This window comes from Pleurodeles waltl, chromosome 5 (genome assembly GCF_031143425.1).
Source record: "Pleurodeles waltl isolate 20211129_DDA chromosome 5, aPleWal1.hap1.20221129, whole genome shotgun sequence".
Taxonomy (NCBI): domain Eukaryota; kingdom Metazoa; phylum Chordata; class Amphibia; order Caudata; family Salamandridae; genus Pleurodeles; species Pleurodeles waltl.
Genome location: NC_090444.1, coordinates 963,387,629 through 963,412,577, shown reverse-complemented (window position 1 = coordinate 963,412,577; position 24,949 = coordinate 963,387,629). Strand labels below are relative to the sequence as shown.

Genomic DNA, 24,949 nt, shown 5'->3' with positions numbered 1-24,949 from the left:
AATGCTCTAGGTTTATGAAACAGAAGGAATCCCTACTATACTACAATTTTGGTTTTAATCAGTCGAGGTTGCTGACTTCCAGTGGAACCGGAACTAGAGTTTGGCATGTATTGGTGCCACTAGATAGCAGACATACTAGTGGAAACATAGTGGACATGAGAGCATGTAGAGCTACCGATATATTTCTAAAAGCTTTCACAACCGCAAGCAGTAATTTAAATTATAAGATATGAGAGAGAGAGAGAGACATACCTATGCGGAAGAAAAACTGCTGAAAAGTGGCAACTGTGCCTAACAATCACAGCTTGATAAACTCAGTACCTAACCAGCAGAAGTGCCTGTGACTCAAAGGCATCACCATGGCTTTCTTGTTAGACATCCAAGTACCCCAAACAACTGGTGTACCATGCATGTTTAATTTTCAACTCCAAATGTCTCCTCAGGCATCCTCTTTCTTGCGCTGTCATCCGCAAAGTACATTACAGCATACCACCTGATGCTTCTAGGATATTTATTACAGTATAAAGTAACACATCTGTTTTGTTGGAAAATCATCAGATCCAGTCTACTATTGGTTCAGGAGGATTTAGGTTTAATATCTCTTTTATTGTCTTTTTAGAGGTAATAAGGAACAGTACATATTCTCCCACCTACAACCACTGGCCAGTGGGGAGCACAGATGAAACAAGGGAAAGGATGCGAGGGATAGATACAGAAAAGGGGTAGGGGGATAAGGCACCTCTATTTGCAGTTTATCATTTACGTCACTCAATGGGTGAGATAAAGCATGTACAATGCAGGCAGGGGACCTCCCAATGGAAGCACATCAGTCGAGTTAACTAAGGAAGGTAAGTGTAATGGGCATGTTAGTTCCCTGAATTCGTCTGACATATACCAGATACAGGGACCCCAGGTTTTGTTGGAAAGGGGCAGGAGGCCAGTCACTGTTGCTGTAAGTTTTTCCATTCCCATAACAGCCCATTGTTTATGTAGCCATTCAGTGTGTGTGGGTATGGCGTCTGAGAGAAAGTAGTAGGTGTTTAGCCAGACCCTTAGGCGTGCAAAGTGGGTATATTTGAGAGTTGAGCAGGCCCAGTAACATGTAGTTAGGAAACCATGGTATGTTAGTGTCATATTTCATCTACCGCCTGGAGGATGGTTCGCCAGGAGGCGGCAATTTTCGGGCAGTGCCACAAAATATGCATAAGTGTGCCTTCCTGCTCGCATTGACACCAACACTTGCTGTTGCCAGTTACCCTCCACTTGGCGATCCTTGCAGTTGTATAGTACATGTAGTGGGTTATTTTTAAAAACATCTCTTTGGTGTCTGTGGTGGGCATGCGTGTTTACTTGTACTCAGTGCAGGACATCTTGCCATTCCTTATCTGTGAATGTGTATTCACATTCCGTCTCCCATCTACGCCTTGCTGAGGTTTTGGACAGTACAGGTGGTAGAAGTAAAAATGCGTAAATATCGGACAGGAGTCCCTTATCCATCTCATGGATTAGCAACCATCATTCAAACCGCGTGAGGGGTCTGCTCGCATGCCGGGCGAACCGCTGGGGAGGTTACCCAGTGGTGGAATGCCAGGTATTGCCAGTGAGTTGAGGCTGGGAGACCATATCGTTCTTGGAGACGGTTAAAGTCCATGACCACTTCCTCATCAAAGAGGTCACCTTTCCTCTTACAATTTGATTCCTGACAGACTGCAAATGAGGGTTCGTTGTGTGCAAGTGGAAAGTCTAGGTTTCCAATGAGCGACGTCTGTGAGAAAATCTGTGTGGACAACCCTTTCCTAACCTGTACCTTTTCCCATGCTCCCAGTGTAGCACGCAAGGTAGGGGAGATGTATACCTCTGGTGGTCGGTGTTTCTTTGACAGCCATGGTATTTTCCAGATATGTATACAGCCACAGCTTGGTCTATGAAGCACCAATACTTCTCTGTGTGGGGTCATGCCCATTCAACCATGTAACGCAACTGAGCTGCTTGATAATAGCTCAGCAACTGTGGGACACCCAGCCCTCCCTCAGTCTATGGAAAGTAGGCCTGAGCCTTCGCCATTCTAGCCCTATTGCCATCTCAGATGTATTCCCAGATGAGCGTTTGTAGTTTGTCTAGTAAGTTAGGGGGTGGTTGCAAAGGCAAAGTCTGCATAATGTAGAGTACCTTAGGTAGGAGTGTCATCTTAACTGCAGCTAAACAGCCAAGCCAGGAGAGACCATGTGCTTTCCACCCCAACAAATCTGAGCGTGCGTTACGTAGGATCGGATTATAGTTGTGTTCTACTGTGGCCTCCAGCTTGGGTAGTATCCGCAGGCCCAGGTATGTAATCCCGTGCATAGCCCATGAAAATGGGGGCGTTGCCTCCAAGGAGGCCCTTCCAGCTTCCGGTGTACTAATGTTCAAAATGGATGATTTATGGAGATTGGTTTTGAAGCCAGATACCTCACTAAAAGCGATCAGCTCTGCAATCACCAATGGGAGGGAGGTTTGAGGATGAGACAGGTGGAGCAGCACATCATCTGCATAAAGAGCCAGTTTATGAGATCTTCCGCCCATTGGTATGCCAGATATATCTGGATGCAGCAGTATATGTTCAGCAAAGGGCTCCATATATAAGGCAAATAGCAGGGGCGAGAGGAGGCACACTTGTCGGGTGCCCCTAAAGGTTGAAAATTGCTGGGATAATACCCCATTCACCGCAACCATAGCTCTAGGCTTATCATAATTGCAGCGGATCCACACGCAAAACCTGGAACCCAGTCCGAGACGCCTCAGTACTGGATGTACTGCCAGGGCACATGGTCAAAGCCTTTCTCTGCATCAATAGAAAGGAGTAGGGCTGGAATTTTAGGGCAGTGAACCTTATACAGGAGGTGACAGTGTCTCTTAGTGTTGTCACTGCAGGACCTCTCGGGAATAAATCCGGTTTGGTCCGGATCCACTAAATCCTGCATATGAGGGTTTAGCCTACAGGCTAAGATGCCAATGAAGATCTTAGCATCCATGTTCAATAATGTAATGGGTGGGTAGGAGGAGCACAACTGCGGGTCTTTCCTTGGTTTGGGAATAACTGTCACCATACCTCGTTGCATCGTAGGAGGGGGGAGGGGGGAGTGGGTTGTACCCAAGGCGTTATACAACCAAGCCAGCACAGGGGCTAGTTGGGCTCCAAACGTCTTGAAGAACTCCACCCCAAAACAGTCAGCACCTGGTGCTTTCCCCGTTTGGAGATGATGAATGGTTGTAAGGACTTCCGTGGGTATATCATCCCTCTCTAAGGTAGCACTAGTCGCCGGGTATCTGAGGCAGGGGAGTGGAGTCCAGATAGGTCTCCATGACTACAGCGTCAAGCTCATCCACACAATAAAGATCCGTATAAAACAGCTCAAACTGTTGAAGGATCAGCTCCTCCTGGCATATCACTGTGCCACCAGGCAGCCTCAGGTCTGCCACTCGACGTCCCACAGCCTGCAAGCAGAGGCGGTGAGGCAGAAGACGGCCCGCTTTATCTCCTCCCACATAAAACTTTTGCTTTGTCTGGAGTAGGGCATACTCCGCCTTGTCCATGTCTAAGGCCCGTAATTGTTTCCGGTGTATGGAGAGTTGCCTTTTAACTGCTACTGACCCATACGTCCATGTGCCGCCTCCAGAGCCCGTATGGTGTCTTCTAGTTGTTGGCGTTTGTTACGTCAGGTTACGTTTAATCTTGCTGCTATTGCTATTAATTGGTCTCTAACGAACGCCTTAAGGGTTTCCCATAACATTGTGATGCTGGTTGCTGATGTATCGTTTATAGTGAGAAAGTGACCTATCGTATCCCTAATGTCTGCTAGGATAGCCTCATATGCAAGAAGTTTTGTGTTAAGACGCAAGTATCGCCTGTTTGGTGTGTAGGAGGTGAGGGTAAGAGATAAGGTGAGAGGGGAGTGGTCCGAGATAGAGGCCACCCCAATCTCAGAGCGAGATACTATGCTGGTAATGCATGGCCTGGAAAGGAAAAGGTTTATGCATGCATAGGTTTAGTGACATGCAGAGGAGTAGGTTCTGTCCTCTGGATGTTGCAGGCGCCAAATGTCAGCCAGGCCCACCTCTCTGAGCCACTCCCGGAGACCTCTTGAGAAGGCCCCTGTCCGTCCATATCTCTGGATATATCAATCTAATTCGGGGTCCGGAACTATATTAAAGTCCCCGCCCACTATTATGTCCACATCTGGTGTTGTGAGGATCTTCTCCAATACTTCTTTAAGGAAGCATTCCTGGTGTTCATTTGGGCCATAAATATATAGACTGTCGTCATCTTATGCCCTCGTATGTTAATGTGTAGGCAGAGAAGCCTCCCAGGTATCTCTGCCTGTGTGTGGATCATCCTCTTTTGGAAATTTGTGGCCAGTATGATTGCCACCCCCGCCTGCAGTCCAGGTCCGGACGAGTGATATTGACGATCAAACCAGTGTGACTTCAGTCTTTTCCAGTCTGACCATAGCAAGCAAGTTTCCTATAATAGACATAGGTCTCTCTTCATTTCTCGGAGCAGGAAGAGGAGGGCCTGTCTTTACAGGGGCATTAAGTACAGTTTCCATTGGGGAGACATTTAAAGTGTGCTAAGCTATGTAATCATTTGGCCTGCCCATTGGGTGGACCCAGAGGTGACGATGAAGGGAGGTGCAGCCATACCAGGATCAGTGTTGGGGTGGTGGGTAGAAAAAACAATTGTAAACATGAAGTAATGGGTTAACAGTGTTCCCCGCCTGGAAACGAAACAGGCAAATCAGGGGGTTCAAACCAGTTCATCGGTCGGTCGTTCGATCATCCGCCACTCAAGTGGATCGGAGCTCCGCCATCCGGGTGTCTCTATCTATTGCCCTTGCACATCCACAAGCTCGCAGCCAGCCCGCCTGGACCGACCCATCAGTCATCTTCTATTTAGGCGAGAGGGGAGTCCATTGCGGCCCTGCAGAGGAACACTATTGGTCTGAGTCTGCCTCGGATATGCTGTCACGGCTCCGAATTCTTGAAAGCAGTGCGTCTTCTCCTTTTGGCTCTCCATAATTGTGGGTTTTTTGATTTGTTTCTTTGGGGGTGGGCTTTTTGATGCCCCCTTTCAGCCGATGGCCACTGTGCCTGCGATGGTGACAGATGAGTGTGATCTCCCAAATGAAACAGCATTCCGGACAGACCTTGAGCATCTTCCAGCGTGCAGATGTTGTGCATTTCATTCTTCCAGAAGAATTGAAGACAAAAGGGGTGTCCCCATTTATATCCAATTCCTCTCTCGTTGAGGAAGTCCATCATTGGTTGGAGGGCTCTGCAGCGTCCGCATCGACAAGTCCTGAAACAGGCCTATCCAGTGGCCCTCAAACGCAATCGTTGTCTGGTCATGGGCGGCCACCAATATGGCCTCTCTTTGTAGTAGTGCAAACAGGTATGACCTGGGGAGAGGGCAGGGCGACCAGCTCTGTGTGTTCGGTCAAGCACAATGTTCTGTTCTATCAGAGCTGGGGCAACATGGCGGAAGAGGCGTACCACAAAATCTTCCAGATTCCCCTTCACCCCCTGTGCTGGCACTCATTTTATGCGAATATTGGAGCCATGCGATCTGTTCTCCTAGTCTTCTAGTTGATACAGCAGTTCTTGGCTTTTGTTTTGTAGGGGGAGGTGCTCTCTCCTGTGGCAGTCAAGTTCCTCTTCGCGTGCATCGTGCGTCTGCTCCAGTGTGTCTATGCATTGCCCCAGGTCAGAAACATATCTCTAGAGGGCCTTAACTTATGCTGCTATTTCCTGTTTCAGTGTGGCAAAATCTTCAGGAAGAGCCCCGAAAAGCTGCTCCATAAACGAAACGCTCTCATTATCTGCACCTCACCGCCCTCCGGTGGCCCCACATCCATAGCCTTTCCCCCGTCCGACGCCGAGACCCCGGGTGGGGGGCTTGTTTCCTTAGTAGGAGTCCTTGAGGGAGCGCTCTTTTTTGTTGGGTCTCTGAGAAGCCATTGCGATTGACCAAGGGAGCGGTGAGGAAGTTGCATACCAGATCCTGGCGGTCTCTATGCAGTAAGGTGCTATCAGGCTTCCCCACTGTGGCCTCAGTTAGTCAGCATCGAGTCTGTTTGCGCCGGTGTATCCAATGCCTGTGCTGGTCTTCGGGTTTGCGGGACGCCCAGGTCAGGTGCAGCATCTAGGACGGGACATACCACCCCATCGCTCAGTGGGCAATGAGTCAGCTAGCAGGCCCCGGGTGCGTGGGATGTCTGCAGCGGCTATAGCGGACTTGTCAGTTGGGTCAATGCTGTTACAGCAAGAGACGTGGTATCACCGGGCCCACACTGGGGTCTTCTTCACGTCACTCGGCTCTCCCCGGACACCAGCACCATTGGCACCAGCCCTCTCTCGACCAGAGCAGTTAATTCCTAATGTGGCATTCCAGGCCCACAGGTTTTCCACGCTCGTCTGCTGAGCAAGAGATATCTGGAAAGCGGAAGGTGCCGGCTGGCCGAGCTCAGTGGTGTCATGGTGGGGACGGTCTCACAACTTCGCCCACTCCATTGCTTCCTCACCAGGTGTCTCTCTGCCCTCTGTTACTTTTCTTGACGGCCCCCGCGGCTCCAGCCATCGCACACCTGCTCCTTGCGGCCGCGGTACGCACACGGCCAGGGCTGGTAGCTGCTAGGGCGGCATCTAGGCCGGTGGTCTGTCAATACCGGTCTGCTGAATGAAAGGCAGCTGGAGTGCGGCTACGTCAGACGGCCGCGTTCGGTGGCTCGGCAGTGGGAGGCGAGTTCCCCACTTTGCTCCCCTCCGTTGCTTTTCTTGCCAGGCATCACTCTTCCCCCAGCACCGGCTCCCTGTGGCCACGACCCACCACGCAGCCTTCTTCTCCATCTGCTCAGGGGTGGGTTCCGGGGGGGTCACATGGGGCACAGCCGCACCATCAGATGGCTCGATCTAAGGCCAGTGGCGGAGCTCCGATAGAGCGCTCCTACACGGCGGCCATCTTAGCCATGCCACCGTCGAAGGATTTAGAGACATCATCATTATTCTAATTCCTGCCAAACGTTTCACGTCAGTTACTCCGTTTAGTACTACCCAATGCGGCATCTTAGTTGAAATTTCCACATTTATGGACTTCAACATTTATTTTGATACTGGTATCGCTGACAATTAAAAAACAAATGCCATAATTACCGTTTGAAGGTTCCACACGTATTATTGACCAGTTACCCAATATAGGTAGAACATTTGGCCACAACTGGACAGAATCATGAGAGGAAATTCACACCACCACTAAAAATGAAGAATTGGCTCAACATGTCTGCTTTTCATCAACCACACTGGTTTGTTGTAAGGCATTTTTTTGTCTATACACCAAGCGATTTGTGGACCTTCTTAGATGTTAACCACCTAAAGAACAGAAATACCAAGTTCAATATTTAAATTACGCTATTTGACTAGATTTTGCCAAGTCCAGCCTACATCAGTACCAACGCTTTTGCAAGTCAATGTACTTTATTGTTTATAAATGTAAAAAATAGGGATAATACATGTACAAACTTTACTCGTTCTACTGCACGGATGGAGCGAAACTTGTCGGTGCTCGGCTAAATGGAAAAACAAACCAACGACGACTTTAGAGGAATGCTTCACACCATTCTTTCAAACAGGAAGCACACAACTCCGCTTGCCTTGCGTTTGCTCCACATGAATCCTTAAGCCAGTCCTTAAAGAGATCATCCTCATCCTTTTTCAAGAGGAGAAATTGCCCCAGGACTACATATGCCTGTAGAAATTGAGAACATGCATTATTCATTGCTGAGCATCATGAAGTGTTACCGATATCTATCAAGCCAATTTTAATTAAAAAAAAAAAAAAAACATGTGGACACTATTTTTTCATTTTAATATCTTGGTGATATTATAAACACAACAGTCATATATGCACATTATTTACCATAAGGAATGTCGTACTCTTGATATTGCAGACTTCAATCTTTTACATACAAGGGACAACCACTCCCCACCCTGATGAATCGAAGATATCAAGTGAAAACCTTGGCAAACACTAACGGACAAAAACACGTCCCTGGCTGTGTCGCTATTATGATTTTCTGCCTCCTCCACAACAGATTTTTTTAATCTCAGCCTACTCACTCAGATGCCTAGCTATAGGACACCTAACTGCAACCATGTACTATGATACAAAACTGCCACTGAAAAGCATCATATACTTTCGTAGGCAGCGGAATTGCGCTGGGCAGTAATCAAGTGCTTTTCATGACTACCGTTATAATTCTATTGTTTATCCTAGCGCTCCTTCATGAATTCAATGTTTTACACAGCGTGATCCTGTTTTATAAAAATATATATATATTACTAAGTAAAGGTGAAACCGGACCGGTCTTTTAGTTCTGATTAGTCAACTTCACGCTCATGGCGAGGCGCTTTAAACCGGCTCCCTTATGTGAAGTTGTAGTACTTTTCATTTTCAGTTTATGTAGCAAAAAAAGTCCGGTTAGAAGTTTACAATGCCAATAGCTCTAAATCGAGCAAACGCGAGACCCACTGCATTGCAAATTGCTTATGTTTATCTTGTGGTAGTTAGCCTGAAAAAGCATTTTTCTTCAAACTTAAGCTAAGAATGGGTGTAGATTGGAAAAATGTATTTCAGCTAAAATGGATAAAAATAATACAGTCTGAGAACATGCTACATGATTTTCATTTTTGCCTCAAATTTAAACATGTCACTTCATTTTCTCCCCCTTGCCAGATAATGCTAGGGCTGCATTTCACACAACGCGGTGCAATATTTTCGATATTTCATGATTCCCTGTGAAAAATGGTTTTTATACCACTGAATTTTATGCATTAAAAGCACCCAAACATGTAAAACGTAATATTACACAGTGCAGTCGTCACTGTGTAGTTATGGCTCTGTTGCACTTTTGACCCCCATAGATTGATTTACACCAATTTTTGCAATTGCTTAGTGCAGTAAGCTAAGGTCAGCAATGCAACATTTTGTGCCCATTTATGCAGAGGAAAAATGTTAAGGGGTTTTCCCCCATTTTATATCCCATGTGAAATTTATATGGAAATGAAATTTTGTTCTCGCCTACAGCCCAAACTAGATTTACACCAAACTTGACAGGAATGTAGAACTTTACTCCGAAAGCATGTTTTCTCGGTTTGGTGTAAATCAGTTCAGTAGTTTTTGAGAAACAAATGTTTAACACTGAACGCCACTTTAACCTTTATTTTTGTACAGTGAATAAACTTACATACCAAAATGTTACTATTCTAAAAGTTAGGAATCTTGTCAAGCAACTTAGAAGATGGATAAGCTGAATAAACAGAGGTGGAAAGGGATTGTTGTACTTAAGCAGCCATCTCTCAAACTATTTTAGCCCTTTCAAAATACAGTATACCTCAAATTACTATACGGTATACCACTAGATTTTTAACCTGCTGGTTTCATACCTCCCATAACATCTAAATACTTGTTTACTTCAGCCTTCTCCTCAGCAAAGGCTTTAAATCCGACAACTACTATCCAAACAAAATGGCATTAAGGAGTGCCTCACTTTTGTCTTAAATACAAACCACTATTGCTATAGTTGTTCATTAGAACTCTGTGGTGAAGCCAGAGTTGATTACTAGAGAGTTATCTGAAAACTGCTGCTGGTACTGGAAGTGTATACTTCTTTCTGTATTTCAGAATGTTTTACTGAAGTGGATGCTGGAAGATATTTGAGAACTCAGAGAACCTGTGTCCTCATATTTGTTTTAGAAAGCACTAACCATAATTTCCATGATGAAAAGAAAACCCTCCTTTTGTTCACTTACTGCAGTCTACTCTGTATGAAATATTGTCAGCTTACAGCTTTGATCCATCAAGATGGCATTCAAGTGTGCCGCACTTCTGAATAAACTGATAGCCTTCTGTTGAAGTACATGTTTTACTTAGAACAGTCAACTTTATTCTCTCATGGCTAGCAAAGATAGTGTGAACTTACAGAAAATGTGCTCTCATTTTAACTTCTGGAGCACCTTCCACAACCTCAGTAAGAAAATCATCAAAGAAAACATTTTCCTCTTCAAACATTGTTCATTAAATCCCAAAACAGGGTCAGCATGTGTCATATGGTAAATTCACCTCAGAACTCACCAGAAAACAGGAGCATAACACCATCAACAAGTAATTCATATTGTTACTAAAATCTGCTATCACCCTTTGTTTGTGATCCTTTTTGTGATCCGCAAAACATGGCATTCAGTTCAATGAATTTCAGTGGGGAACATGTCCCACAGTCCAGTAATGGCTATGAGGAAGGTTTTGTGCATTTAAACCAAAATGTGCGTTAGCATCAGTTGCTATACAGTTAAATTTACATATGTATACTGACAGAGGTATCTGAAACGAAACAAAATCATTATGATGTGTTAAAGTGTGTATTTCTGGCTAAAGGTAACTAGCCTTCAGTTAGGACTCAACGCCATTTTGTTCAAAATGGAAGCCGAATCATGACCTTCAATATATGCTTGTATTTGTCTGACACAATGTGCAGCAATTGGTTATGTCTGAATGCCACAGTTCAGGAAGGGCTGGCTAGAGGAAGCCATTTTGGGTCATATGTATGAAAAATGGAGTTTGTGAATCGCAAATAGCGATTTTTAAGAAATCGCAATTTCCGAGTCGCAATTGGCCATGTAACAAAATTGCGATTCGGAATTAGCGATTTCTTAAAAATCGCTATTTGTGGTCTGCGAGGCCCATTTACCGAATCGCAATTTGCATTATCGCAAATTGCAATTTTTTAGCGATTCGGTAAAAAATTGCAAATTGCGAGAAAGTTCGAGAATGCACACCTGGAGGAGCCTGATGACATCACCAGCAGGAAATGAGTCATCCCAGGCAGTTTCAGGTGCCACACCCAAACTAGCATCCTGAGAGAGAGCAGCCCAGCCACACAGAGCAGCACTCAGAAGGAGCAAGAACACCTGAGCCAGGATGGACACCCCAGGCCAAGCACAGGAGAAGGCTAAAAGGAAGCGCAAGCTGAAATTCAGCGAACAGGAGCTTGAGGTACTAACTGAGGAGGTGGTGAGGAGCCATGACCGCCTGTTTGGAAAAAGCGCACTCCAGGTGCCTGAGAGTGAAAAGAGGAGACTATGGCTGGACATACAGTCCAAAATCTGCGCCATTGGAGTGGCACAGCGCTCCATCGAAGAGATCAAAAAAAGGTGGTACGACCTGCGGTCCCGTGCAAAGGAGAGAGTGGCAAGGAGACTTGCGGAGGCCAGGGGTACAGGTGGCGGTCCACCAACAGAGGCACCATCAACACCATTAGAGGACCTAGTGGAGTCCACACTCCTCCCTGAAGCTGTGACAGGGGTCACAGAGATCGACACCTCCGGCACACCGAGTACAAGCCAAGGTAGGTGCAATATTGTATATGTATATGCACAAAAGCCCCTTAGGAATTAGCATGTAATGTGAAACAGTGTGAGAAGTAGTTCAGTCCACATCTTAGAAGCAGCACTACAATGCATTATGGGAGTGGCAGTCCACAACCTAGAACTGAAAGTAGCACAACAATGCAATTAAGTATAGTGACACCCAAAGTAACACAACACACACAACACCGTGTAGAGCAGTACCTGTACCTTTATTGCCATTGTCTGACAGATAATGTAACATACAGAACTGACATGCTGCATATTGTTGTTGCAGGTGGGCCAGGCCCAGCAGCCACACCATCTGCATGTGTAGGGGAGACAGACACCTATCAGCCATCAGATTCCAACACCAGTGGGTCCCTCCACATGTCGACTGGACGACGCAGGCCCAGGGCACTGCCACTGCCAGAGCTCAGCAACGACTCTGATGAGCAGCAGGAAGGGCCAAGCACACCATCAGCACCAGACAGGCGCAGGCAGATTCCGGAGGGCAGGTGTCAGCCAACCACAGCACCACGCAGGATTGCGACAGAGTCCTGGGCACAGCAGCATGAGGCAGGTGAGGGTCCCTCCTTATTCGAGGGCCTGGAAGCTGCTATGTTGCAGCAGCAGCGTCTGCAAAATAAGCGGATCCTTGCATTAGACCGAAACCTGCGCAAACACTACCGCAACATGATGGGCCTGCATCGCCAACTTGACTCCCTCAATAGTAATATTGTACAGCTTCGTGAGGGACAGGTGCAGGCTTCACAGGACACCAGGGACCTTACAAGTGCTGTCCATGAACTGTGCCAGGAGCTGCGCCATGAGAGGGTGAGCCAGCACAGACAGGAGCGCAGATTCCGTACAATGTTTGGCAGCTACTGCCGGTCCTCTAACAGGATGGCAAATTCGACTGCATTGATTGCCCGTCGCGCAGTGGCTGCGCAAGTGGAGGCTGCACATAGCAGCAGGGACGTTGTCCATGGACTTGTTCGGATCACAAATGTGATCGAACACATCATGGGACCACGATCAGCCACTCCAAGTGAGCTAGCACTGGGGGACACTGAGGACAGTTCCAGCCTCAGCAGTGTTGCCGTACCAGCAGCAGACGGCGCAGTGCCGGGCACAGCACTGCCACTGAAGGTGACAATAGAGGTGCCAGTGACGTAACTGGGCACCGAGTGGTGTGCGTGGTAGAAAAAAATAACTCTTGCTGCCATTAGACTGCTGTTGCCACTATGTAGAAATAGTGCATAACCCTGGTTATTTGTTGTTTTGCGTTTGTCACATCACCAGTTTCATTTATTACTCACTCGTACATTACCTGATGTAAGGTAATACATTTATTTCACTACAGATACAGTTGTCAGAGAATTTGTGTAATTATTACTCACGTCTGAAATGGTTGTGTGTGATGTTGGCACGCCTTTGCCTTCCCTCTGCTGCACTGGTCCTGTCTGCTGGCTGTAGAGGTGGTATGGGATTGTCATCCTCATCTGATTCAGATTCACATATGTCTACAGGTATGCCGCTGGTTGTAGCTATATTGGGCAGGATTGCACAAGTGGCCACTATTCTACATGTTGTATCTGGACTGTACTGTAGTGCCCCTCCACTTTTGTGGAGGCACCCGAAGCGACTCTTCAGCAGTCCAAATGTGCGCTCCACCACGTTGCGGGTTGCCCTGTGTGCTGCATTGTATCTCCGTTCAGCTGCTGTTGTAGGATTGAGGTAGGGCGTCATCATGTAGGTGCGCACTGCGTACGCACTGTCTCCTGGAAGGGACAGAGGGTGTGATGAGTAACTGAGCCATCTGACATGGGTTCGCCATCTATGCACCAGTGTACAGAGTGACATTACCTAGTAGATATCCTTCACCAAACTCCCCAGCTAGCAGTCTTGTGTGAATCCCGCTGTGGCAAACGATATACGAATCATGTGTGCTCCCTGGGTACCTGGCCACGAGATCAGTAATGATGTAGGAGGCATTGCATATCACCTGAATGTTCATGGAATGTTGGTATTTTCTGTTGCGGTACACATACTCTGTGGCTGATGGTGGACATATTGCCACATGTGTGCCATCTATGGCACCTAGGACGTGGGGGAACTGTGCTATCTGGTAAAACTCTATTTTGGTCTGCTGTATTTCCTGTGGGGTGTGGGGGAATCTGATGTACTGTTGTAGTTTGCTCAGCATGGCGTTGATGAAAGTATTAAAAAATCTGGAGAGGGTATTCTGTGAGACCCCTCCAGCTGCTTCTATGACCCCTTGATAGCTCCCTGAGGCGAGTAGGTGTAGGGAGCATAATACCTGCACATGGGTGGGTATGCTGTGAGTCCTTAGTGTTCTGCGCTGCAGTATGGGTTGTAGCTCAGCTATCAGATCAAGTATCATGGCGGAGTTCAACCTATAGCTCTCATATATTTCCTCCTCTATCAGGTCAAAAAGTGTAATGCGCACTCTGAAAATGCGCTCCTGTCTCCTCCTCCCTCTCCTCAAACCTGCCAAGATCCACATCCTCCTCGCCATGACGTAGAGTGCAGCCATTGTGAAAAAGAGTCTGAGGCATTCTGGGCCTCTTTATATGGGTTGCACCTGGTTACCACCTGGTTTGAGTTCATGGTATTTTGCATGTGCAAAATGCCATTCTGCAAAAAATCACTATTTGCGATTTTTTGATGCATCTCTTCGCGACTTGGATTTTGCGAATCGCTATTTGCGCCTCCCAATTTCCTACTGGAAATACCGAATCGCAAAATGCAACTCGCAAAACCAGGTTGCATTGCAAAAAAATCACAAAACTTCACAAAAATTGCGATTTCTTATTTTTGGTCTGCAAATGCCTTTCATGCATCGCAGACCACGTTTTTGCACTCGCAAACGGGCAATTTTTGCGATTCGCACCGTTTGCGAGTGCAAAAATGTTTAGTATATCTGGCCCTTTGATACAGCCGCCAACGTCTTTCTGCTTGCACACTGTTCTGCATTATTCACAATGGTTTTCTGTTATTTATGTTACAAGTGTGCTCTAACATCTCGGGACGACATTAGGTCAGAAGGGGTGAAACAATATTCATGTAGTGGGTTAGTGCAAACTCGGGGTGTGTGACATTTTAAAATGTGGAAAAGCAGTTTGTTGGAGCAATGATCATACCATGCTGACTTAGCAGTCCTAATAATAGCTATGCAAGATATCTGTATATAAACCCTTGAAACTGGAGAAGCGATAGAAGACCCTTCCTGAGCCGAGGGGTTCTGTCTGATTTCTTACTAAGTTGCTGCCGACTTAGTTTTTTTTCTCATTTTTCCCATTCATTATTTCTGCATTCTATTATTTCTATATTGTACTATTTTGAATCTTGCAATAAACCTTCATGGTTTTTCTAAATTCCTGATCTTGAACGTTCTGAGTCAGTCCTTTCTTACTGTCTATATTTTGAAATTATGATTTGAATTTTATCTCTAGGGCCAGTTACCTCAAACTTTGAGGTTAACAATGTCCCTAATATACCTAATGTTCGGGTGTGAACTTTAAAACGCAGAATTTCATGGGTCCTGCGCGCCCAGGGATTTGGCAGCAGAGAAAGGTTAGTCAACCACTTAATCATTAGATTTGTCACCCGTGCAGGTATCCAGGAGCAGGCAGGGTCCAGTTGATTAGACAAATGGCCACATTGTCTGGGACTTTCAGAACTCTGCAAGAGATTGGGAGGTCCGTAGATAAAGGGTAGCTTGATCCATGTCTTTGCTGATAGGTAAGAGAAGGAGAGACCTCTGCATCTGCTACATCGGATGTGGGAGGTGAGGGTTAGAGAAAGGGACACAAAGAGGGATGTGTGGTGGGCTGATGGCGGTTCAGGCAGGCCACAGTTGTGTAGGGCCTTGAATGCATGGGTCAGGAGCTTGAACAAACACATCGTCTTTACAGGGAGCCAGTAGAGATCCCAGAGGAAGAGGGGGAGGTGGGTTTGTCTAGGAAGATCCAGGAGGAGTCTGGCTGCAGCATCCTTTATGGTCTGTAGTCATCAGAGATAAGCTGTGATCCCTGTGTAGAGAGCGCTGCCGTAGTCCAGTCAGCTGGAGATGAGATCCTGGGTTATGGCCCGTCTAGAACTTTGGGGTATCCATTTGAGTATCTTAGGAAGCATGTGGAGGATGAAGAAGCAGGACAGTTGTCATGGTTAGCTTGTTCTCCAAAATGATGCCTATGTTCCTAGAGTCATAAGTGGGGGTCAAAGTTCAGAGGGCCACCATGGATGCGTCCCATGGAGAGCCGTTGTTTAAAAAAAAAAAAAAAATCAGTACCTTTGTCTTGTCCGTAGTAGTAGAGTGTCATCGGCATAGAATATGATGTGGAGACCATGTGTTTTGGTGATGCTGGCCAGAGGTGTCATAAGTGTTGAAAAGGGTGGGGCTGAGCGAGGATCCTTTGGGGACACCACAGATGATTTCCTTGGATTCTGAGGTGAAACAGACGATCCATCTGAGGGTGGCTCCTTGGATGCCTATGTTGTGCAGCCCTGTGATGAGTGTGTGGTGGGAGACTGTATTGAAGGCTGCTGAGAAGTCTAGGAGGATCAGAACCGAGTAGGGCTTGGATGTCATCAGTAGCCTCATCAGAACCCGACATAGCCATAGCCATCCCAGAAGGCTACAAAATCTCCTGTAGAGACGGCATAAACAAGCTAGGAGGAGGTATCGCCATCATACACAAAAACACCATCTCCACCAACAAAAACGATACCCTAGACAGCGCAGAACACCTACACTTTTTAAAACACTTCAACGCCAACACCACCATTAGAGGAACCCTCATTTACAGACCACCAGGACCCGCCCCCCATTTTGCGACGCCATCGCAGATACTATCAGCTCCCACGTCCTCACCTCCACAGACTACATACTCCTTGGAAACCTCAACTTTCACCTGGAAAGCACCCATGACCGCAACTCCACAGCTCCTGCTGGACAACCTCACGAACTTCGGCCTCAAGCAACTAGTCACCTCACCCACTCACTCAGCAGGACACACGCTTGACGCAATTTTTACCTCCAGCAGCCACATCACCTTTACCCACACCACTGAACTCCACTGGACTGACCACCACTGCGTCCATTTCTCTTTCATGAAACCCCCCGCCCACCACCGACAACACCCACCCCACCGAAAGTGGGACAAGATCTCCAAAGAACACCTGATTGCCAAGCTCACACAAGCTCCACCCCCCCATCACCAACGACCCCAACACTGCCGCCCACAACCTCACACAATGGTTAACAACTTGCGCAGACTCCCTTGCCCCACTGAAAAGAAGCAACACCACCCGCACCATTAAGACCGCCCCCTGGTTCACCACAGAACTCCAAGCCTCCAAACGTGAATGCCGCAAAATTGAGAAAGCATGGCACCAAGAACCCTCAATGAGAAATTTCTCCACCCTCAAAACAACCATACGCTAACACCACCAACTCATCCGGACCACCAAACGGTCCTTCTACAAAGAACGCAGAGACAATAACTCACACAACAGCAAGGAACTCTTTGCCATCGTAAAAGAGCTCAGCAAACCCAAATCCAGCACCATCGACCCCCCTCACACCCAAAACCTTTGCAACTCCCTCTCCAACTATTTTCACCTGAAAATCGTAGACATACACAACAGTTTCACAGCATCAGCACCCACCGTCACCACCATGGACATGACCGACAACACAACGCTCCCCCACACCAACCAACTACACACCTGGACCCCAACCAACGACAAAGAAACCGAAAAAAACATGAACTCCATCCACTCAGGCTCCCCCACAGACCCCTCCCCCACCACATTTTCAACAAGGCCAGCCAAATCATCGCTACCCAGCTCCGTGCCATAATCAACAGCTCCTCCGACACCGCAACCTTCCCAGACATCTGGAAGCACACCAAGTCAATGCGCCCATCAAAAAACCCAAAGCAAACCCGGAAGACCTCACAAACTACTGTCCCATCTCCCTTCTCCCCTTCCCCACCAAGGTCGCTGAGAAGATAGTGAACGCCCAACTATCTCACTTCTTAGAGGAAAACAACACACTCCACGCCTCCCAGTCAGGATTCCGCAAGAACCACAGCACTGAAACCGCCCTCATAGCCTGCACAGACGACATCAGAACCAGAGTGGACAAGGGCGAGACCATCGCTCTCATTCTCCTGGACCTCTCCGCAGCGTTCGACACTGTATGCCACCAAACCCTCTGCGCATGCCTTTTTAACGCAGGAATCTGACACAAGGCCCTAGACTGGCTCACCTCCTTCTTTGCCGAAAGAACCCAAAGAGTTTGCCTCCCTCCATTCCGGTCTCCAGCCACCAAGATCATCTGTGGGGTCCCCCAAGGATCCTCCCTCAGCACCACCCTCTTCAACATATACATGGCCCCCCTCGCCAACATCCTCTGCCCCCAAGGAATCACCATCATCTCTTACACAGACAACACCAAGCTCATCATCTCCCACACCAGGAACACTTCCACCGCCAAAACAAAACTGCACGCCAGACTCCTCGACATCGCTAAATGGATGACAGCAAGCCATCTCAAACTTAACTCCAACAACACAGAAATCATCATCTTCGGTCCCAACAAGACAGCATGGGATGACTCCTGGTGGCCCACTGCCCTCGGACCACCCCCAACACCCACCACCCACGCATGCAACCTCGGCATCGTCTTACACTCATCTCTCTCCATGGCCCAGCAAATCAACACCATATCGTCCTCCTGCTTCAACACCCTTCGCATGCTACGGAAGACTTTCAAATGGATACCCATAGAAACAAGAAAAACGGTTACTCGTGCCCTCATCAGCAGCAGACTGGACTACGGCAATGCCCTCTATGCTGGTACCACAGCCAAGCTTCAGAAAAAACTCCAGCGAATCCAGAACGCAGCCGCACATCTCGTCCTCAACCTCCCCCGCCACGAACACATCTCCGCTCACCTCAGATCCCTACATTGGCTGCCTATCAGCAAAAGGATCATCTTTAAAGTCCTTATCCACGCTCACAAATCCCTCCATGACACTGGACCAGCCTACCTTAACTAACGAGTAAACTTCCACACACCTACTCAACTTCTCCGCTCCGCTGACCTCGCCACAGTCCCCCGCATCCAACGCACCACCTCCGGCGGCAGATCCTTCTCCCACCTCGCCGCCAAGACCTGGAACTCCCTCCCCACCAATCTACGCAAGACCCAGGAGCTCCTAACTTTCAGAACGCACATCAAGACATGGCTTTTTGAGCAGTAAACGGCAACCCTACCCCCACCCCCCTTCAGCACCTTGAGACCCCAACGGCTGAGTAGTGCGCTTAATAAATATTTTGATTGATTGATTCATAGCCGCAATGAGGGCTGTCTCGGTTCTGTGGTTGCTGTGGAATCTAGGTTGGGAGGAGTCAAGTAGGAGTTTCTGTTCTAGATTTGAGGAGAGTTGTTGGCTTTTTCTAGTAACCTGGGTGGGAACGGGAGCAGGGAGACCAGTCAGTAGCTGTTGAGTTTGTTTGGGTCTTCCAATTGTTTCTTTAGTTTGGCGTTGGCTTCTGCATGTTTCGAGGGTGGCCATGGCAATTGAGGTGTTCAACAGGGTGACTGATTCTGGCACTGCCTAAGCTGAAATTGTGGTGACGCCATGGTCGGTTGGGGCACCTGAGGGGACCAAGCTCATGATGGAGGCAGTGTCGAATAGGGCAAGCCAGCTCCATTTGGTTAGATGGTGGTCTGTGGTGGGAGTGGGATTGTTGTGTTGCTTGAAGAAATGGGTGGCCTTGAGCTGGAGTTTGACGTTTCTGTAGATGTTGGTGATCTTGTTGTGGAAGAAGTATGCATGGTTGTCGCAGAGTTCCTGCGAAGGGGGGGTATGATGGCTGTTGCAGCTGAGGGGTTGAAGAATTTTTTGATAATGTTGAAGAGTTCTTAGCTGTTACTGAAGCTTGACTTAATGCATGAGGCTACAACCTTTTTCTTTGATTCTCTCAACTGTCTGTGGTAAAAGTTGAGGGCAGTCTTACTGGTCTTATTCTTGCTTGTGCACCATTTTCTTTTCATTTGTCTACAATGTCGTTTAGCGGTTTTGAGGTCTTCAGTATACCAGTTAGTCTACTTGGTGGACCTTCTGAAGGTGTTGTTGGATAGGAGTGACGCTCTCTGCGCAGTTGGTGATCCAATTGTTGAAATATGATGTTCTGGTCTAGGTTGCTGGAGGAGATGGGATGGCTGGTGTTGAAGGCGTTGATCCAGGTCTTCTTTGAGACTTTGCTACAGCTGTGGTAGGGGTGCTGGGCAGACTGGGGGTGGACGCCCATGAGCTGGTGATGTTGAAGTGGATGATGGAGTGGTCAGTCCAGGTGAGTTCTGTGGTGTGGCTGTACCTGATGCGGTCGCTGGAGGTGAAGATGGGGTTTAGCTTGTGGCTTGCAGTGTGAATGGGGTCATAGACGAACGATGTTCACGTGATCGAGGAAACTGGTAGTGTTGTTATTGTTGTCGTCTAGATGGAATATGAGGTCGCCAAGAAAACGTGGTTGTTGAAGGCTACGGTGGGGTGGGAGATAAAGTCAGGAATTTAGTTACAAAAGCCTAGACGTGGTCCTGGAGGAATGTAGGCAAGGGTGCCTACGATAGTGGTTCTGCTGTCTGTTTTAAGTCAAACGTTGAGGTGTTCCACGGCTGGGGTTATGTCTTCATTTGCGGCTGTGCATTCATGAATTCCTTGTGTATCATGACAACCCCTCCACCAGGCTTGATGTGGTCGCGATTGGTAATCTTGTAACCTTCAGGTATTGCGTTAACGATGTCAGGCGTGGAAGTGTGGTCGAGCCAGGTCTCACTGAGGAAAAGGATGTTGAGTGTGAAGGTGGAGATGAAGTCCCAAATCTCTGTGGTGTGTTTGCATAGTGAGCGGTGTTGAGAAGGGCGCATATGAGTTGGTGTTTTTGTTTAGGTGGTGTATCTGGTGTGCGTTTAGGGTGGGGCTGGTTGGTGGGTTGGTGTGTGTGTTTTGGCAGGTGAAGTGGCAGTGGGTGCAGGTGAATGGTCCTACCGTGGAGCGTGGGTCTGCGCAGTGGCATTGTTTGTTGCTTGTCGAGGGTGTAGAGCTTGATAATGGCGTGTATCTTGGGGGGGCAGGATGGCAAGGGGTCGTGGACGGCGCACACGGTCTTGCTTTTGGCACACCTAAGACGCAGTCGCACTGCAGCCTGCATTAAATAGGTCCTTGGGTGGGCAGGGCTTCTGTTGGTGGGGAGAATGATGAGTGGAGAAAACCTGGGTGGGAAATCCCAGGCAGTGTCACTGGATAAGGTTGGAACAAGCGGGAACTGGAGGCCACAAGCAAGCGGCAGGCTAGGTGTCCAGGTGCTTAGCGAAATAGGAGAATGGTTCTTCTGTTAACACTATTTTTGTACCTGAATTTTTGTATATATTGCCTAGGGTCCAAAATTGGATTATTTGCTGATTCCTGGTGCTCCAGGGCTGTTCCTGAGTAAAAGGTTGCAAGCATCATTAGGGCGAATAATTGTTGAGATTGAGAGTGCTTGGTGTTTTGATGATGTACTGTGTGATCTATAAATAAGAATACATGTTTGAGTCATGGATTCTTATACTGCATGTGAACTGGTTTTGTGTAGCCGATTTTTGGTCGAATTGGCAGTTTGATTACTGCAGATTTAATGTATTTGTCATATTTGTGAATTGCATTGGAAAAGTATTCATTTGTTAATTGTTGGTTAAGGTCATCAGGTTTGTCGTAATCCAGGAACTTGAGATATTGTTGTTGAACCTGTCTGCAAAAAGTTTGTGTGCTTTGCGAGGGGTTACATTCATACTGGTTAGAGATTTTCAGAATTGACAGGTTTTCTTTTAGAGAACGTGTGTCTAATCCATATTGGTATTATTTCCTCTCATAAGTGCACAAAAGTAAATGTACTATTAGGGGTGGACTACTGTTGAACGGGAATCAGTCTGATCGCGCTTTATGAATCAGTATTTGTGTGATTATCCTCATCTACTTTTTTTCCTTTTGTTTAGGTAGGGCAGACAAGATTTTACTTATCTGCGTTTAGTGCCTAGAAGTAGCTCTGTTGACTTCCAATTCACGGTTCCTTTGCAAAAAGAAGCTGTGTTGCAGTTGGTTGAATGATGCTGTGGGCTGTGCTTGGATTGGTGAGACATCATCACGAGTCGCACTGTCATTGGTTGGTTGGTTGCCGCGGACGCTGTGGAAGGTTCTTTGTCAAGGTTGTACTGCATTTAGTCAATCACTCATTTATTTTGTAAGTTTTTAAGCTTATTTTGAGCTACAACAATGGGAGCTTTATTGAAAATGCATAAAGTTCCTGGTGTTTCTGATATGGAGGGTGAGAAGCCTCAGGATGAGAAGCTTCATCCACAGGGTTCTCCTGCATTCAAAATGATGCAAGGCTTTGAATATTATGTGAATGTGGTTAAAAGACTTGCATGAGTATACTTCTGGTGACAGGGATGTGCAATTCCATTCAGAGGGTACCTTTAATACAAGAACGCTTCATTTGCTGAGACGTGCAATGTGTGTGAGAAAGCCACAGAATAAATCAACACAGTTTGAGGCACTAAATGAATGGGAACAGTTAGCCATTGCGAAACAGAAACAAGATGAAGAGTGAGTTAAAAAAATTGATTGAGTCATTGGTTAGAAACAAAGTGGGGTATTCATAAAAAGTCATGGAGAGGAGATATAATGCAAGGTGTGAGGGTTTTTCCTGCATAATTAATGAATCAGATAAAAATTGATAAATCAAAAACTGGAAGACACGAAATGAGGAATTAGATTCAGCTGAGGGAGATCGTTTCCTAAATGACCTACTGAATTCTAGATCTCCTCCTTACACGGATGATGCACAAGCACAGAGACCATAAGTACCTGATATAGGTGTGGGTGAATAAGACATGAGTACAAGAAATAATGGCACTTGGTACTACAAGTTCAAGTGCTACATCTGACAGAACTCCAGCTTTACCTAGTCCTAATGAAGAAATAGCTGCTGTTGATTCAATAGGTACCATTGCTGAAGTTACGGTTAAATCACTTTCTGAAAAGAGAGATTAATATTGCCAACTTGAAGATTGAAGTTGGTGAAATTTACAGGGAACAACTGATATAAATAGATCACTTGTGTATAATTCGGATGAATTGAAATATCTGATCAAGAAAGCAGCAAGGTGTGCAAATGAGACTGGAAAAATTATTGAAGACTTAGCAGAAAAATTTGGAGTGAATTTACACAAAAATAGTACTTTGTGAAAGAATTACATAATGGAACTGAATGAAGCAGACATTATAAACATAGGTGGAATGACTCATATCAAAGACTTAGTCGACAGTATAAAAAACTGGATGGATTTTAGAAAATAGAAAGGCAAGTGGGAGAAGAAGGTTAATTCCAAAAGGAAGAATACTGATACAGGAAAGAAAGCAAATGTAGGCATAAGTGAACCAAAATCAGAAACTGTTTTCCAAACGAGAAGTACATGGTGAATATTGTATGCATGTTCCTTAGACCAGCGTGATCTCTATGCTTTTACAACAAATTTTCCAAAACTGAGAGATGAACCTGATAAATGACAGAAAGAGGTTCACAGATTAGCGACAATTTCAAAGGTGTTTTGGGTTGATTTGTTTACATTGTTTGAAGTTGTTGTTCCCAAAGATTTGTGCACAGAATGCAAGGTTGCTGTTGCCTGACTGACACAAGAACCAGATAGAGTTCCAACTAATAAATGTTCCAGCGGGATTGGTAATGTAAAAACAGAGCAGCAATGAAACAAGCCACACAACAGTCAAAGGAGTCAGTGCATGCTTATTATAAGAGACGTGTGCAGAGCCATAATAGTCGAAGAACCGGAAAGTGAGGGTATTAGCGGATTTGTATCAGCTTTTGTATTCAGGTGGCATCCTCATCTTAACTGTCACATTCAGCAGAGCATAATGTGCTGGCAAGCTAAGAGTAATACTCAAGAAAGCCAAGTACTGAAGCAATTGGTTTGAATCCAGATACAGATTTTGCGCCAACTGCAAGTTACAGTGTGAATAGGAATTTGAAGTTTGGGAAGCAAGTGATGCAAGGAGTTGAAATGAGAAGTGACATGGAGCAGGTGCCACCTCGAGGTTAGGGGCAGGTGTTTTGTAAATAATTCTGCATCAAATGCAAATGTGAATCTGCTGAAGAAGAGCTCTGCCAACCATATCTGCAGGAAAATTGGACACTGGAAGTGCAAGTGTAGACATAACCCAGTCTGTATCCAAAATGCTTTTGCTCCTCCAATGAAGCAGAATGCAAATCAGATCCAGACACAGCTTGTTTCCCGGGCAAAACAGATTCCTATGCAGAATGTACAGAATTAGGGGCAGTTCCATATGAACATGCCTATAACTCTAGCATTGCAGCAACACATGAGAAATAAAATGCCATAGAGCTCAGAGTACCAACAGAAACTTTTAATTCCTATAATGATTTTCCCCAGTTTTTACTGGATGCTACAAATCTGCAATGATGATGCGTGAGTGAGGAGGACTGTATGATTGGTGAAGACTTGGGGTTAGAACAGAATGGCCCATACATAGATGGTGAGGTGAATGGCTATCCTGTATTATTCTTGATCGATACTGCTGCTACCCACTTCACGGTTTGTTCTGTGGAGGTTCCAAACCTGCCTCTCTTAGGAAGAGAAGTCCAGACCGTAGGGCTAAGCAATAAACAGATGATTAACCAGATTTCAGCCAATATCCCAGTTAAAACAGGAACCAAGGAGGATAGTTATCAATTCATATTGTGTGGTTTTACTTGGCAGGGATGGTGTTGCAACTGAAACCCAAGATGAAGATACCACAAGGGTCCAGAGTTCAGCTGTTCCTCATTTTTACAAACGATGGCCTGCCTCATGATTTTAGAGACAGAGAAGTGATATGGAATTTTACAGGAAAAGAAATCGGATTGATAAAGAGTGCAGAAGCACCTGATGCTTTTTACACCAGAATCTGACAGTAGAAACTTTCACAAGAAGCAGAAGGATGAAGCTTGTCACTGAAAAGATGTTAGAGCAGAGTAGTCCTTGTAATTCGCCAGTGAAGAACATTAAAAAACTGATTAAAAAGTTGAAGGTGGTCCAAGACCTTGTGAATATTAATGAAATTCCCATGTTGTTTGGTAGACCTGAATCCTGCAGTGAATTTGTTTGCAGAGGCAGAATGATATATAGTTATTTCACACAGTCTTTTCCATTGCTTTTCACGACGAAAGCCAGTATCTTTCTGCATTTCGGCTTCTCAATAAAGTTCTCATTTGGAGTTGAATCCCACAAGGGTATACAGAAAGTCCCCCAATATTTAGTGAGATTGTAAGGAAAGATTTGGAGAGTTTACAGCTGCCTGGCAATTCAGTGCTGATGCAATATATTGACTATTTACATGTATCATCTAAGATACAAGAAGATAGC

The 24,949-nt window shown here is 46.3% G+C and overlaps 1 protein-coding gene across 2 annotated transcripts in view; it reads right to left on the bottom strand.

The window, feature by feature from the left end:
* Positions 1 to 7,487: 7,487 nt before the first annotated feature.
* Positions 7,488 to 24,949, bottom strand: part of LOC138297338 (barrier-to-autointegration factor-like protein) — a 226,159-nt gene continuing 208,697 nt past the window's right edge. For both annotated transcript variants that reach the window (XM_069236744.1, XM_069236745.1), the window contains one exon: positions 7,488 to 7,777. In XM_069236744.1, coding sequence (XP_069092845.1) covers positions 7,628 to 7,777 — 150 coding nt within the window. In that variant the 3' untranslated portion in view covers positions 7,488 to 7,627. The remainder of the gene's footprint in view (positions 7,778 to 24,949) is intronic.